The 17,753-nt window shown below is 38.5% G+C and overlaps 1 protein-coding gene across 12 annotated transcripts in view; it reads right to left on the bottom strand.

The window, feature by feature from the left end:
- Positions 1 to 17,753, bottom strand: part of ARHGEF7 (Rho guanine nucleotide exchange factor 7) — a 113,503-nt gene that overhangs the window by 43,031 nt on the left and 52,719 nt on the right. For 11 of the 12 annotated variants that reach the window (XR_005628043.1, XM_039714066.1, XM_039714060.1 and 8 more), the window contains 4 exons: positions 13,030 to 13,118; positions 6,916 to 7,010; positions 6,546 to 6,641; positions 260 to 382 (listed from right to left, as the gene is read on the bottom strand). Coding sequence is in view for 11 of the 12 variants with exons in the window: in XM_039714066.1 (XP_039570000.1) it covers positions 260 to 382; positions 6,546 to 6,641; positions 6,916 to 7,010; positions 13,030 to 13,118 (403 nt within the window). In the remaining variant the exon portion in view is untranslated. Of the gene's footprint in view, positions 1 to 259; positions 383 to 6,545; positions 6,642 to 6,915; positions 7,011 to 9,392; positions 9,677 to 13,029; positions 13,119 to 17,753 lie in introns of those variants that run through there. The other variant, XM_039714071.1, reaches the window with a different exon arrangement.

Genomic DNA, 17,753 nt, shown 5'->3' with positions numbered 1-17,753 from the left:
GAATCCAGCACATGTCCTTTCAATTAAAAAATTCTCTCAAATAGTTGATAATACTGCCAAAAGTGAAAAGTTGTCCTGACCACATGACAGCTTTGTTTTATGGGGCATTTAGTTTTTTATTTTAAAGTGTAGGGGTTTTTTTTTCTCAAACAAGCTCTACCACAACAAACAAGTCAAAAGAGGCATCACAGCTTTACAACTCAAGTGTATATTACATACATTTCTGTATCAGACTCAGAAGAGCACAAAGTTAACATACCTGTGTTCTGTGAGGACATTTACTGCTGATGGGTGGTTGGCACAGTATGTAAGGTATAAGCTTTTCATTTGTGGCATCAAATTTAGAAAACATCCTCCAACCCTCTGCTGAGCTTCAGGCAACCTAAAAACAGAGTAATAAAGATGAAAATACTGTAATACCAACCAGACAAAAATAAATTAAAGCCCAGAAAAGCAGTGTATATTGTGTGCTGGGTTTGGCTGGGGTAGAGTTAATTTTCTTCACAGTGGCTGGTAGGAGACCATGGTTTGGATTTGTGCAACAGCATAAGGGTGACAGAAGGGATGAAACTCTCTACAGAGCAGCTCCCACTGGAAGGGCTAAGCCTCTTCAGCAGAAGGTTGTATGGCCAATTGCAAACCCACACTGAAGTCAACCAGAATATGGGCCACCAGCTTTCATCAGTCCTAGATTATAAACTTATTCCTGACACCTTGTCTGAACCACTGTACAACGTATGCAAGATGAAATGTTTCAATTTCTCCATGCACTTGCTCTCCTTCCATAAAGGCTGCATTATCTAACATAAATATGCTGAATTTTTGCTTCTTTGCAAGATGTGACAGGGGAATTTGACTGTTGTTGTTAATCTTTTTAACTACTCTTAAAACCAGTACTTCATTCTTCACTTCTGTGAGTGAAGAATGAAGAGCTGTAAAGCTAAATGAGCCCTCATGAGTACGTGATGCAAATACTGTTAACACAGTCAAAGAGCTTAATTCTAAGATTAGTTCCAACAATTCTTTCTGGAAGAATATTTTTTTTCCTAAAAAAAAAATTTTACAGAACTCAGTATTTTCTGTAGCTGTCCCAGACACGTACATAAAGTTCCTAAACATCAATATTAAGCATTTCCCCTTTAGAAAAAAGTGAGAGATGCTCCAGTGAACTTCAATGGGAAAGAAACCATTCAGCTTTCCAGGAGAGCCACTCCTGCAGTCAGGGGATGTTCCCATTCTGTTCAAACACAATCATCTTGTCCCAGTCCTTAGGTTTGCTCATAGAAGTCAAAATTCAAAGTTCCCAAGAAATTCTCCCCCGAATTCCAAAACAGTAAGTCTGTCTCCTATTAAACTGTTCAGTCCCTCTGCACAGTATGGGAAGACTACCCAAAATGAAGTAAAAATTGACTGTAGAGGTGTTCCAAAATTAGAGTCAGAGGAAACATTCTCTGATTTGAGAGCAACATTCATTACAGACACTGAGAAATCTACAGCTGAATCCCCAGCTAACACCAGACACACTCAGGTCACACTCCTTATGTCAAAGGCTAGGGCTCATATTTTAAGTCTGCATCTTTTATTTTTAAGAAGTTTAAATTCTGAAGTCAATAGAGTGGCTGCTTTTGCAGGTGTTTAGAGGAAAACCAAGCACACTGAGGGAATGCTATTCTTACAGCCTTGCCAAGCAGCATTTCCTGCCAAGCAGCTGGCCCCCTTTAATAAATCTAGCACGAGCTAATAATACATTCTTCGAGTAATAGATGCAGCCAAAGTCTCAAACTCTGAAGACATACTCAAGGCATATAACTCAGTATTAAATAGCAAGAGGCTCCAATAAACAGTTGCTAAAAATGGTTAAATTCCCGCTTCATACTGTAGTGATGGGGGTGGAGGATGAATTATGGCTGTTTGCACCAAGCAGACATCTGTGTCTTCTCAGTCTGCTGTTCTTTTAGCAGAATCAAAGACTGACATTATTCTCTTTCACATGTTGCACATGCATTGCCACATTATAATGCACATTCTTTGTTGAATTAAGATAATTAATAGACTTTCTAAGGGGGTGATAACTCATCCCCTTTGACTTTTCTAATCCATGCATTTTAGTTGCAAGTGCTGTACTATTTTCAGCAGATAAACTATCTTCTTTACTTGCTGAAAAAAATCAACAACTTAATGCCTACCACTACATCATATCAACTTTTTAGTAATTAATGTGCTCCATAAAGACCACAGTTATTTACAGTTTACTCTGAAGTTATCATCCTAACATTATTCTCATATTAAACACTTAAATTAAAAAGGAATCACATATAAATATTTATACATATATCTAAGTTATACCAACTTCCATTAAAAGAAGGCCAGATACATGTTTTAATTCTATTTGCAAATGTGAAGGAACCATAACAAAGCCTCTGCTGTTGTACACATGCTAGAGGAATCACCATGTGACTACATCTAAACTACGTAACATTGTCTGCCTGTTGGAGCTGCATCCAGCAGCTATCACTTCTGTTTCTCCAGACTTACAACAGACACCCAGTGCATGGTAATTTGAAGAAAGGAATAAAAAGTAAGTGTAATTGAACCCCAAAGGGTGCAGTTTGTAAAAAAACTAAACATTATCTCCTGCGGCTTTGCAGTTGACAGGGTTACTGAAATAAGGGGCCACTGCAACTTTCTGAGAGACTCCTTGCACAAATTAGTCACTACTCACCTTATTCACAATCCTTCAGTCTAATTTTCACCCTCCTCACTACCACACCTTTCACTAATTGTCTGAGCTCTCAGACATCAGTAACTATGCATGTTTTTTTCAGGCTATCTAAAAACACTGCAATCAAATTCTCTTTATATTGATAGCCTTATTTCTGTTGATACTCATGATAACCGAAAGTAAAGGATGATACTGGGACTTAAAAGACTTAATTTGTATTTGCACTCCAAAACCAAACCTGCAACACTGGTTGATGAGTTTTGGATTAGATTTAAATAGTCTCCCCCTCACACTCTAGCCTCTCCTCTCTGCTTTTGTTGCTTGGGGTTTTTTTAAATTCCATTCCACCTCAGGATCATCCCCAAACACCAAGTACCTGCCTGCACTTAGACACAGAACAAGACAACAGTTCCTGTGACTGCAAGAGCAGGGACATGAGGGAAAGAGGACAAACCCCAGCTATGGCTGTTACAGGGCAAGGAGGTAAGTCTGTGATACTACATAAAAGACTTCAATTTGCTACAGGAGATCATATCTAGCAGTCCATGGAGGCTCATGTCACCAGCCAGCCTGTGTGTCATGTGTCCCTCCTTACTGAGAAATACAGGCATGGACTGACAGCATCTACTTCCAGGTGAATGAAAGAATCTTTTTTGGAGCAGGAGATCAAATCAGGTTCACTCTCCTGCTACAAAAATACCCAAAGAGCAACACTTTCAATAGAGATAATTTGTATCAGGCCAGAGACCACCTGATGGACACTGACTTTGTTCACAGAAACTCTTCTGCTGAGAACTACTGCAGAGCTGATCTTTGGCACAGGACCACAGATCTGGAATGAGACCTAGAGAACTGGACCACTTTTTGTCTTCAGGAGACCAGAGCACAGAGCACTCCTGCTATGTTTCACTGACAGAAATCTGCTCTTTCACAACTGAAGGCTTCAACAGCATCTCTCTGCCTTGTCTGTTACAATTTCTTTTCCATCCATGAACCATGTGCACTGGAAGCTGATCAGCCAAAAAAAAAGCACCTTTGAAGCCTATCACCTAGAAGATTCTCACTCAATGCAAGTTAGATTTATTCCATACACGACTTTTGTTTGGTAAATTAAGAAGAGAAGTTATAAAGGTGGAAATAGGAAAACCTAAACCTGAACAAGTTCCAAGAGGACAAACCTTTACCAATGAATCAGAAGTCCTTCAAGGCTGTGGGCAGGGTGGGAGAGTGGCACAGAACTAAACTCGAACAGTATCTAAACAACCATTTCCCCCAAACACACAAAGAACCCATTACAGCATTATGTTCTGAAAAAACCCCACAACCCAATGTTTAACACCATGAGGACTAAGCAAGCCAAAGTGGTGCAGGCAAAAAAGAGGAAAGCACAGGAAAGTTTCTCCCACTAAAGTACATGCCAGGATTTGCTAAAGAGAGAACTCAAATTACAAACTGTCTCAAGGTGGGTGTGGAATTTAAAAAACATTTCATTCTCATGCCCAAGAAAAGGAATTTGTCAAGCAAGGTAGGCTGGCAGCATTACAATTGGCAGGATGACAGAATTTGGTCATTCTGACATGTCAAGTTAGAATAAAACACCACACTGGATGCTGCAATATGAAGTGCCTCAATGATGGAACTATAAGCTCTCTGCCAAAAATAAAATAAAATGATAAATCTATTTTCAGCCTGGGAGCTAGTCCGAGTTTACAGAACAGGTTCACCAGCCAAAAAAACATGGCAAAATGACAAGAAAAAAACAAGAAGGCAGCAGAGCAAGCATTCTTCTACATGATGGGAATCATGATGGATTAGTGGATTAGATTCCAAATAGGAGAATACTGTATGCTCAAGTTAATGTGCTATGATGAAAATTAAACTGAAAATACAACTCAGCATGATGAGCATATTTATGAAATGAAAATAAGACAAAATGTTTGCAATAATGCTTCAGTAACTCTAGGGGATCACTTTCTCTGCCCACCTACTAGTATCCAGAAAGTTCCTCTAGTTTATTATACAGTAACATTTCACTTAGCAGAAAGAAGAAATAAAGGACATTATGAAAAGGTGCTTTAAAACAGTTTAAGCCAAGCAGAATTATTAATGAAGTTTTCTGAGCTTGAAGCCCCATTATGATATCACTTTAACTTACATTGCAGGTTGAAATGAAGTTTGCATTAATATTTGTTTAAAGGTATATTATAAAGGTATATACTCTTTTCCTCTCATTTTAAGACCACCTTAAAGAAAAATTTAAAAGATGACAGTCTGTTCCATGCAAAGTATTTCATTTCCCTAACTTCTGATACAAAGAAACAAAATCATGGTAACAAGCAAATGAGACAATAAAGAGCAGTGACAAGAAACAAAAGGAAACATTTGAGTATGTTGACAAACGGACACTTTCAGAGATTTAGACATTTGACCAAGTCAAACTTGCCAGAATGACTTTCTTTCTCACAGCATCAGACAGACCATTTCAAGAATGGTCTAGTTCAAGAATACACACCATCCTCCCTTCCCCCCTCTCTGGTCTAAGTTATCTAGAGGCAGGAGGGAGGGAGGGACAGAAGGCAAGTGGTGGGAGGGCGTGGGATCTGAAGTCAGCAACAGCACCAGGCACACATTACTGCCTGGTGGAGATGCGGCTTATCCTTCGTCATGACAAGGCTGCTTCTTCACACAGAGCAGCTCAGGGAGAGGAGGGAGAGGTCAAAACAACACATACTGAGGTGATGCAAAGCTCACTGTTGCCAAAAGAGGTATTTTCTTCTCCATCCAAGACATTAATTCATTCTCACAGCAAACTGAAACTTGTTAAGCCCTCAGTACCACTTCAAATTACTAACTTGGCAGAAACCAAGAAAATTTGTTTTAGGAAGTTGCCTTAGCTCACCATGTGGTCAGACAAAACTAGAATACAGGCAAGGAAAACGACACAACTGAGGTTAGGAATGTAAATTACACTTTCAGTGGAGTTTCAGAAAATTATTAGGACAATCCAAAGACAGTATGGTCACCTTTCTTACACACCCAAGTGCTGAGGTAACAAGCTGAAAAATATCAAGTTCCCACTTCAGCCTAAATTAGGGAAGGAAGATTAGTGTCTTCATGCCCTCCTTTCTGTGTCCCATGCTTCCTATATGGTGCAGGACAAGCATTGAGGGGTTTTATTTAATTCAGGTTGCTCTTTCTGCCTATCCTGCAAACCTCTCCCAGCACACTTTGATGACCACTTCTGCTCAGGCCAGAAGAATACCAAGTACAAGCATTCTCATACAGTGTCCTTCATCCAAGTCACTTACCTCCTTCTCCATTGTTCCACCATCGCATAAGGTTCCTCCATTCCTTCTCTTATTTTGAAGAAAATATTTAAAATTCATGCCCCTAAAACAAAACTACCACTTTCCTACTGGTATGCACTTGCATCATGAAAATCCAAAACTTTTAAACTATATCAAAATGTCTGTCTTTGTAATTGCAATATATATCTGTACAAGCATAAGGTTCCTCCATTCCTTCTCTTATTTTGAAGAAAATATTTAAAATTCATGCCCCTAAAACAAAACTACCACTTTCCTACTGGTATGCACTTGCATCATGAAAATCCAAAACTTCTTTTAAACTATATCAAAATGTCTATCTTTGTAATTGCAATATATATCTGTACAAACAACCTCCAAACATCTATTACTGTGCTGCTCTGGCAACAACTCTTGAAGGAAAAAAAAATCTATACCAAATAAAATGTGCAACAAGTAAATTAATAGAAGATATTTGCATGTTAGCATTTACTCTATCCAGTATGCATGATACTTACTTGGTGCATTCTTCTAAAGACTGTACAAGCATTTGCTGGAAAGAACTTATTTCTTCCAGGTTTCCCATTAAGTATGAAGTATTTGTCGAGGTTAACCTGGAGCCAAAGCAAATAAAACATGTTTAGGTTTGCAGCTATTGAGTAACTATGCATTAATACTATCTATTGCATTAAAAGAAAATGCTTGCTGGTTCTTAGATCAAGGACCAGACTGTTTCAGTCAGCAAGCAAACTGAATAAAAGCAATCCCTGCCTCAAGAATCACACAGTTCACAGAGGTAAATTCACACTGACATCCACATTTTGACCATGTTAACCCTCCCCAATACATGTCAGATCTCAATTTAAAACACAGAACAAACTCACATACTTTTCACTGGCTTGTAATGGTCGCAGGTAGTTTGAAAGCATTGTTTGTAGCTCCTTAGCATATTCATTTTCTGTTTCTAATATATTTTGTAGCACCTACAATAAATGACAATTGCTAATTGGTACTTTTGAAGATATATCAATACCAGCTTTAAAGCATACTAACATTTATTTAGCATGAGAAAAACTTAAATAAGAGTTTCTATTTTAAAAATGCAAATATCTGCAGATATTGAATACTATGCATCTATGAAATTCACAGGGGAAAAAAAACCACACAACACCAGATGAGCCATCCTTTAGCTATATACAAAAAAAAAGGTAAGCTTACAGGATTATCACTACATTTTGCTGCAAAATTTGAGTTGCACAGAGCTTTCCTCCAAAGGCAGGGGTAATTATTCCCCTTATGTACTTCAGAACAGATACAGATCAGAGGATGGTAAAGCACAACAAAAGGTGCAAGAGAAATGAACAGCGTCAGTTTCTCAGTCTCAATTACAACACATTGCAACTAATGTTGCTCATGGAGTGTTCAGATGCACTAAATATCCTGCTAGAACACCTGAATATTAACAGATTTACAAAGATCAAGTAATTTCCAACTTCACTTACCAATACAATTAGCACTATTACGTTATTTTTAAATAGTGCTGCCTAACCTTGCACTGGAAGTACATCACCATAAGAAAATTACAATAGACTGCTGCAAAGCCAGGAATGTATAAAGTACAGCACACACCTGGGTTTTGGCTGAATATAAATCAGACAAGTAGAAAAACCCCAAGTATGTACAGGAAAGCATTTTACTGGGCCATTTCTTGGGAGTCTGCTTTAGGATACCCTCCAATATAATCATATAAGATTCTACTGCGGTTTTAGAAGGCAATTTATTTTTTGCCTCCCAAAGTTATTTAGCAAGAGAATCATCAGAATTAAATGCAGTTTAGTGAACAGAGTTGAACTTCAAAAACTTGGTGCTAGTCAGTGGTAATAAGCCACAGCACAAACCTCATTTTGTTACATGCCATATCTGTCAAGCCTACAGTAATATCTCATTTCAGCATTTATAAGAACAACTGTAATTGAGTGCATTATTCACTGTTGTAGTCAATACTCTCTTAGAAAATAAAAAAGCCATTCATTCCTAAATGCAAACCTGATGAAATAACTTTAAATAGTTCAGTATGTCAATGAAGAATTCACTGTTCCTTTCATTGGTGTCACTGATTCTGCTTATTCCTTGAATGCTTCTATTCATTTGGGGAGAGAGAGAGAAACCATTTTTGAGTCCATTCTTTTGTTGCAAGTCTGAATCTTGAACTGAAGATTAAAATGTCTCCATTCTCTGCTAAACACTGTGACAGAAGAATGTCACAGGGAAAGTTATGGCTACTGACTGGGAAACTACAGCATAAAGTACAATATGGGCACACAAATTTTTTAGAAGCTAAGGGGGTTTTTCAAGCGTTTAGAACAGGGAAAAAAATATCTCTGCCAATCATAGCACTAACTAACTCCATATTCTCTTACATACATATCAAACAAAGAAAGCTCAAATGCCAGTATAAAAGTACTTGGCATCCATGAGGTTCAAAACCAATCTTTTTCAATATGGTTTTTCCCACAAAAATCTCCCGGCCCAAAGTCATTACACTGGCAGGAAAAATTAGTAGGGAAAAGGAGACAAAGCCAGGGACAAAACTATAGTGTCCTGATGAAGACCCAAACATTATTAAAAGACACTGAAAGAAAAATCAACACATTTGCTAAAGATCTTGAAAGACTGCACCACTACCCCATTTTCTCAAAGACTAATCCCATTCTGTGCTATAAACAGCTGTCTGAAAAGCTTGAAATAAAACTAGTTTCATGTTGGACACACTTCATTATTTTCCTTGTGCTGGTTTGGATTTTTCTTTGAGGATTTTCTTTGCCATATGGAGAACACGGGATTAGGGGAAAAAGACTTAAGGGAAGGGAGAGGTAATAACAAGAAACCTTAAAAACTAGAATCAGTAACCTGACAATTAGTGGAAAAAGGAAAATTAATGCTACTGTAAATAAAACTATGCTACAAAACCTCTGCAGAGTACCAGATGCACTTATACATCTTTTTATTCTAGTAATTCACAATGTTGCACAGTACTTGAGATATACAGTTTCAACAGTCCTCAGAACATATTAAATCTATTACCATTTCTTTTTAACAAGTACAGTTTTCACTGCATGCAACTTTTTTTTTTACTTTGAATGCATTTTTTTAAAGAGAAACCTTGCTTACATAGCTCTAAAATGTAATTTCTGTGATATCTTGCATTCTTCCAGTTTGACTTACCTACCTCACTGAGAAGTTATGAGGATTATTGGACTGTGCTTTGAAGTGACAAGTAGTCATTACTGCAACTCAGTATTCTGGCACCAGAAATCCCTTACATTCCTCTCATCCACATCTCGTCCGCATGATCTAATAATCACCTTTCTTCCCTTTCCTGCTTTCTGCGCACTCTGGCTGCTGCAAGACCCCATGCGACCTCCAGGACCTGGTTTCCACAACTCCACCACAACATTTGCACAGATCCGCCCGAGCAGCGAAAGAGCAGCATGGAAGTGGCAGCCCCTGCAGCCCGCAGCGCTGATGAAAGGCAGCACACACAACTCAGCTCATAGAGCACCAGCTCTCTCAATCACATGGCACACAAATTTCTAGCACGGTTAACAATTCTGACACACAAAACCTCAGCCTTCTCCCTACCACCTAAAAATGGATTTAAAGTCACCTACAAGAAGATGATTGCCTTCCAAATTGGTGAGAGAAAAGGCAGAGTTCAGCGATACACTTGGACACGGTCCTGTAGCACACTGACATTTTATCACTGTACTGTGGCACTTAACCAAAATAGCACATCGTTGAGCAAATTGTGATCAGTATGTAACTTTCCTGGATCACAAGAATTTGCATTACTCCTTAAAACAGGCCCTTGAGAGGGGCAATGTAAAGCACTGCACAAGTATACCATATCTTGAGGGGCGTCAAAAACATATGAGCTTCAGTAGACAACTTGATCCAACTTTAAAAGTGTGACCTCAAAAGGAGTGTTGATTTTCTACTACTTCTCAAACACTTAAAAGGAAACAAGGTCATCCAAATACCAAACTGTGAAGAAATTTGCCCATTTCTTCACCTGCTTTTAGAACAGCTACCTAATCTGGAGAGAACCTGATTTTATTCTGGATACAGAGCTATAAACTCTTAAGGGATCTGAAGCAAAAATAAAACTCAGAGTAATGCCTGCTCTGTCTTCAGGGAACAACATGCAACAGTACACCCACTTCTTCAGTAATAGGCTACTAAATTACTTCAACATGGAAAATGCTTCATCACAAGTCTGGTTCATATTACACACTACTACAGACTTGTATCATTTTGTAGAGGACAAAACCTCAGCATTCTCTACTAACCTGAATTCCTGAGCCAGGCCAAATCTACATACGTAACAAATGCCTGTCTTCTCAGCAACATGTAGTGCAAGCAGCAATAATTAAGCACACTGAAACTAGAAGGAATGTGATTTGTCTCACGAACTCCAGACGGAGCTGTGAATCCACAGAAATAAAGAACATGTTTACAAGGGGGAGAAGAGCAGAGGCAAGTGGTGAAAGCAGTCTCCTATTTTAATGTATTTGCCCTTAGCCTATCCCAATCCTCCTCTCAGAAAGGGAGCCTCTTATATCACTTTCTGAACAGCCCTTTGATTTTGTCCTCAGTCCAAAAAAACGTATCCTTAAGTGCTGCCTGCACAAAACCTTCCCTAGGGTAAGCAGCAATAAATAACTATGATGACTACAGAGTCCGAGCACATCCGCATGTGGGGACAGCCACAGCCCAAAAATAGTACACAGTCCCTGAGTACCAGTCTCAACTCAAGCTTAGTAGCCAAGAGAACCTTAAACAAAGATTTTAACATCTATTCCTTCACTCCAGCTACATCCTTTCAGCTACTAGTTGCCAAAAGTTTTTTTAGAGATCATCTGCTTTTCCCTCAACTTTATTAGCAGGACAGACAAATGACATACAGCACAGGGAAGTGCCCTGTCTGCAGCTTAGGTATTAAAACAGAAGAAAAACTCAACTCAGAAGTTCACTTCAGTGAATGGGTTTGCTGTTTGTCTTATCTACATACCAAATATGTAAAAATCTTACGTGTTTAATAGAAATTGAAAATATTCTATAGATATTTTGCCATCAGAAGCACAAAAAAGTATTTAAAGAAAATCTAAACGTCAACATGTTGAATTTAGGTTTCAGACACAGCAGTGCAGTCTTACTTCTCTGAAACAACGGGCAAGATACAGCACAGCCTCTCTTTCTAAACCAGAAGAATAAAATGGTGACTTAAAGAAAAAAAAAAGTAGGGGTATTTGCCACACTGTGGAAAAATCTGCAAACGACAATTATCCAGTTCATTGCAGACAGACTTAAGACCAGCACTCTAGGGTCAGTGCTGTAATTTACAACATATTTGTATATTATTAGGAACTGGTCCTTTTCACCCCCTACAATGTCATCAACAGTTATTAAGTAACAAGCAGTCAAAACAGTTGGCATCTCATTACATCAGGTTAATTGCACCAAGAAAAGTTGCACCTGAGCAAAATATAAAATAAACTAATCCTAAGAGTAAATATATGATGGTCACTAGGGTTTGGGGGGGGTTTTGTTTGTTTTTTAATTAAACTACTTTAAAAGTCAGCCACAGCTGTATTTCCCAAAGTACAGCAGCTTGAGCCTCCACAATTAGAAAAGACTATCCAGGGAGCAATTATAAAAATCACACAATCCAAAGGTGATATTTCAAAATTGTATGGTATAACTTAGGTGCCTGAACAAGTTCAACATCTACTTTCTCTTATTTTCACTTAAGTACACTTCTACCTCTTAAACTTGCATCCACACACTTTAATAACTTAAAGAAAAAAATACTATAAAGAGATACAGTGAAAACAAAAAGAAATAAAATCAATCCACTATTTTATCACTGGATTTACCACAGCAAGCTCATTACTTCCTGCAGTTTGAGGGAAGGGTGTGCCTGCATGGATACTTCCCATTGTGACCAGCAGTTGTGGGATGCAGTAGCCAAAGAGTTGCAGCCCTCCCTTCACCACAGAACTGCAGCTACTGGCAGAGGCAGGAACAGAGCCAGATGGAGGAGCAGGAGGCTGCTTCACAGCTTTCAATTAGGGACTACAGATAAAAGACCTCTGTTCTTCCAGGTGCCATTCATGCCACAACCACACAAGACGAAAACAGAAAATGATGCTTTATGATCCTTCTTAGAAACTGATAGAAAATGAAAACCCATGACAGCTGCTTGGAAGAAAAGGAAAGGTTGTGGTTTGGTTTTACACCAGCAGGGAGCAGTGCTTAACAAAAACAGCAAGATGCTTTTTTGCTTCCCAATGTGTCTACTCAAATTATTCTCAACATGGTTAAAACACACTTAAATACGGAGTTGGGTACGTTTCTTACATGCATCTACTAAAGAGAGGTCTGAGTAGTAGGTTAAGAATTCCTGGGGGTGTGCTAAAGGCTCACTCTGCCTGTACTGCCTTGCTGTGAAACCTATCCAGAGTATAAGGGAGAGGTTCCTTAAGGTAACAACAGAGTTGATTTGCAAGCATCAGTACAAAGGAAGCAAATTGAACATTTTAGAACAATCTCTTATTCAACAAAAAGGACAAAAGTATACTTAATTAGTTTAACACAGCAGAATTTCCGTAATTCATGGAGATTAGGGAACACTGATGTCACATGAGGGAGATGGGAGAAAAAAAGGAAATTAACAACTAGCAAAACAGGAGCATAATATTACATTAATGCAAATCATTCACTAACTTTAGACTGTAATTTTTGCACCATGTTTAAGAATCCACACATGTGATATTCTATTAAATAATGATCTTGTTTATATGAGAATCCACCAATACCCATATCTAGTTTTGGTACTTCCTGGCAAGACTGCCTTTGGTTTTTTTGGCAGATAAGAGCATTTAGTTAAATGATATTCTACTGTATATAACAGCTCACATGGAAGAAAAAATGATCACTCACCACATTGTAATAACTTTTGTTAATTGCAGATGTATCAAAGCCTTTAGGTGGACTCTTCAATGTACCTGATTTGGGGGAGACTGGTTTTTCTGAAATAAAAGATATTTTGAGGTCAATGGGGTGCAGTTTCACAGCTCAACACTAGAGGTCAAACAAACTGCTTTAAAATATTTATCAAGATACAGTGAAAATGGTGCTTCACTGAGAAACACACATAACTGTAGGTGAAACTACAGGCAAAGAATCAATATATTCACAATTAATGAAATTCTAGCCTCATTGAGGGCAAGCAGAAAAACTGCCATTTTTTTTCCTGGAACCAGAAAGTCAGTTAATAAAATTTGCACTTTCAAACTTATTTTTTAGAAACAAGATGTCGTCATAGACTGCAATTAAAAAAACAAACAAGCAAAAAAAAAATCAGTAAACAGGCATTTCCAAACCATATATGCACTTTCAAACAAAAGCAGTATTAAGTTTCAATATTGATTTAATGAACTCTGTGAAAGCAAATGACCAATCAAAAGCTGAACACTCCAGAGATGAGACATTACACTCATTCTCAAAATAGAGATTCAAAACACTGTACTAGTGAAGTGACTTACCTTACGCCCAGAAAATAATTTCTTAAAACAAATCATATTTTTCTGTTAATGAAGTATAGAATAAAAATACTTATGCATTTGAGATCAGGGTTCTTCATAAAAATAAATCCTTCCTATAACCCATAGGGAATCCATCCCTCAGCAATGCATACTCTTCCTAGAAGGGTAACATTAATCTACAAGATCAAAACAGCAGTCCTGAGAGTTACCCAAGTGCCCTGTACTAGTGAAGTGACTTACCTTACACCCAGAAAATTTTTTAAAACAACTTATATTTTTCTGTTTATGAATAAAAATACTTATGCATTTGAGACCAGAGTTCTTAATAAAAATAAATCCTTCCTATAACCATAGGGAATCCATCCCTCAGTAATGCACGCTCTTCCTAGAAGGGTAACATTAATCTGCAAGATCAAAACAGCAGTCCTGAGAGTTACCCAAGTGCTGACCCAGCTCAGAGAGACAGAAAACACACTCCTAAAGCCTTCCCTCCCACCACTACCACTTCTCTAAGTCAATTACAGAGGAGCAAACACGACGTGAGAGAAAATCAAAAGCAACAGGCTGCATGCTGCAGAAACAGCAAGTAAGATTTGCAGCATCTCTTTTTGATCTCTCTCACTTGACTGTGCACTCAACCAACTGAGAATGCTTGTGAGACTGTGTTTACCAGAATATTTTGGTGCTTTGGTTTGTCTATTTCTGCATGCTTTTAAAATAATGAGGCTTCTCTAACATGCAAATGTCAAATAAGCATTTGAGTAATTTGCATCCAAGCTATAAAACAGGAAATTGTCAACTGAACTGCCCCAAACAAAACCACAGAAGCATCACCAAAATGTACCTATTGAAAGCTCTACCTTTATTTTAAAAGCAAGGTCCTGTTTCAAACACATTTTAATAAAGATATATGAATAATTTAACTCTACCTGATACCTGAGGCTAAGAATAAATTATTCAAGTCTCAAACACCTCTCCAGGAGAAGCCCTGTCAGCCAAGCCAAGGGCCAGCTATGGAAAATTCCCATGGACACCAGAGCTGACCGGGGAAGCACCATCATAAGCAGAACACTCCCTATGATACCAGCCTCTCCTGAGCAATTTAGGGCTTCTTCAGACTCCCAGCTGCAGCCCATGCATGATGCCATCTCAAGGAAGCTCACTCCAGGTGCAGATCACCCTTTCATCACCAGTACCAGGACAGCCTGGCAGGCCAGAGGCTTTAGCTAACAGCCCATGAAGAGCAGCTCAGCCCCATAAGCACACAAATGCAAGTATCTTTGAGGGGATTTGCTCTGTATTGCAGTGGAACTCCCCTCAAAGAAGCTAATCTAAAAATAAAATATAGTCTTAAAACTGCCAAACATATGCAAAGAAAAAAAAAATCTCCTTACCACATTCAGGGATGACAGTAAAACCCTTTTAGTTAATATCCCCTGCCTACCCACCCCACGTCGGATCTAAGCTGACACACAGCACAAAAACTGTTAGACCCAGCAGTTATCCAGCTGGGAACACTGATGCTCTCAGCCACCAGCCCTGCAGTATACATGTGCTCTGCTATACAGCCAAGTAATTCCAAATGACAGGACTCCTCCCACCCCCTTAGAACCAAGCTGTAAACTCAAGCAGATTTGCCATCAAACACTCAGTGTGAAAAGACCTAAAATCACCTCGTATGTATGGCTACTCATTAATATATTCATCTATAATGCTTCTCTATATGGGACAATTAAAATTATTTTCTTTGTACTGAATGATGAAAATTATGTCATTCCCACAAACTTGGCAATTTGCTTTCATTCTCTGTGGAAGCTCCTGAACTTATCCTACAATTTATAGTGACTTTCACGTTCACTAAATACCTAAAGGTTTATTAATCATGTGCCAAAAAGCATGAAAGGAGAAACCAGAGTTATTTAAGGATAAAAGTAAATACTTGTCCCAGAATTTATCATAATACAGATGTCTTGAAAGGAGGAACAAGAGTTATTTAAGGATAAAGGTAAATACTTGTTCACTGAATTTATCATAATACAGATGGCTGACCATTGTTAAGCTGGCTGATCATGGAATTCTGGTTCTTTGTTATTTTAAAGGGTGCAAAAATAGCTCTCTTCCCTTAAGCTGCTGAAGAAAGTGGGAGTTTTTTATGCTGAAACGTATAGAGTCATTTATATTGCCAGCTGTTCAGCTGATTCAGTTATCCATCAGAGACATTCACATGTCCAAATTCAGATTTAAAGACAGGATAGAAAAAAAAGAATCACATATTCACATAATTTTGCCTGAACAGTCATAATCAACATTTAGCTTTTAAAATGTAAAGGCCATTTCTATTGCAGAAACACGGAATCAGACACAGCAAATTAGTCCATCTGTCTATCATGTCTGGTATTCTGCCTCCAAGCAGTGCCTTGCTTCATAATGAGGAATAAGAAACAGTCTTGCTGCAATTAGCTTATTGCACAATGCATTACAGAGAAGAAAATCCTGATCTTGAACATAAGAAATCACTTTCTTTGTTTATGCTAGGTTAAGTGTCATTTATTATCCTTGGTAATAGAACATTAGAGTATTTTGCAAACAAAGCATATTTCATTAAACATTTCAAGGAGGCACCATCCCTATTCAGCAGACTACATCTTCATGAAGTCCATAGATTTTTGAAACATCAGCAAAACCCTGGCACCTTGCCCACTCCACAGGGGCTCTATTTCTCAAAGCCCTGGAAGAGAGTGACCTGAGCCAGACACCAGCTTTTCCCACACATAAGATTTTTGCATCTCCCTACTTTTCTGCAGCCACAATGCGCATCCCTTATATTAACACTGAAAGCACAGTGAAAATGGCTCAGCATATGATCAAATCCAAAGCTGGCAGGCATCTGCTCAAGTACAGGAAGAGATGGTATCCTGCTGGTGATTGAAACTAAGAGTTAAGTTACCCCGTCCATCTCTCTTTTGATCAAAGCATCACATTCAAATGCCCTCAGCCACACTTGATAATGCATTGCCTAGTGGCAAACCAGATGGACTTCACTGAACAGTTCATATTTGGGTGCAGAATGAGAGTAGCACAGGCTTTTTAACTTTACTTTTCCAGCAAATAATTATCCTCGGTGGAAGCAACTGCTTTTATAACCTTTCCCTAAGATGTCACAAACTCCCTAAAATGAAGTTATCTTATTCTTTACAGATGTCTATTTATTGGCTGTAAAAAGACAATTTACCCAATCCTTCCCAACACTCTGTTTCCTTCTACTCTAACTTACATGCTTTCACATTACCTGACATTCCCACGTTCTCTCCCTTCTGTCATGTCTTCAGGTTAGGCCATATTAATGTTCATGCAACACTCTACTTCGTGCTACTCCACAGAGTATTTATTCCCTTCAGAACAGACTTTACTAAAGCACTTTGACCTTACTGCTACAAGAACACCCTGAGTATTTCTGCGATTACTGCGCCATGGTGCATAATTTAGATAAAAAGAGCCAATTTCGGATATTTCATCCTACGTTAGGGGAGGAAAGATGAGTCAACAAGAACACCAAAAGCTGTATGGTCCCTATAGCGAAGTGCTACAAGCAAGCTCCATCTTCCTAGACTAATCAGTTCAAGTCCAGCATGAGGAGGGCAGACCAAAACCTGTTCCCAGTTCTCAAGAGGGCTCAGGCACTGCTGCAGTGCTCCACTCTGCAGTACAGACACTACCAACACTTCTGCCCCAAAAGCATTCACTGGTCCCAACCTCTATTTTATTGATGTCTAAAGAGTTACACTTGACATGAGAAAATAAATACTCCGCTGAGTGTATATGGTTGGGGAGAGAAAAACTAACATTCTTCACAGGGTTTTAGTTATTTTTTCCTTCGCTTTTTTTTTTTCCAAAGCCAAAAGTGTAATTTCTCCTTCCCTCACACACCACAGGATGGAAGCAGCTGACACTACTTCTCCACCATATTCTGACCTTTTCCCCACATTGATTTTGCTTTTTTAACATCCAACTAAAAGAAACACTATCACTGTCATTTGCACTGGGCCTGATACTAATAACTGTAAAGAAAGCATAACGGAGACTAGGGCAGTAATGATACATTAATTTCTGCAAAGAATT

This window comes from Passer montanus, unplaced genomic scaffold, assembly GCF_014805655.1.
Source record: "Passer montanus isolate IOZ18808 unplaced genomic scaffold, ASM1480565v1 scaffold3, whole genome shotgun sequence".
Classification (NCBI taxonomy): Eukaryota; Metazoa; Chordata; class Aves; order Passeriformes; family Passeridae; genus Passer; species Passer montanus.
The sequence above is the reverse complement of the archived record's forward strand: the minus strand, read 5'-3'. Positions and strand labels throughout refer to the sequence as shown.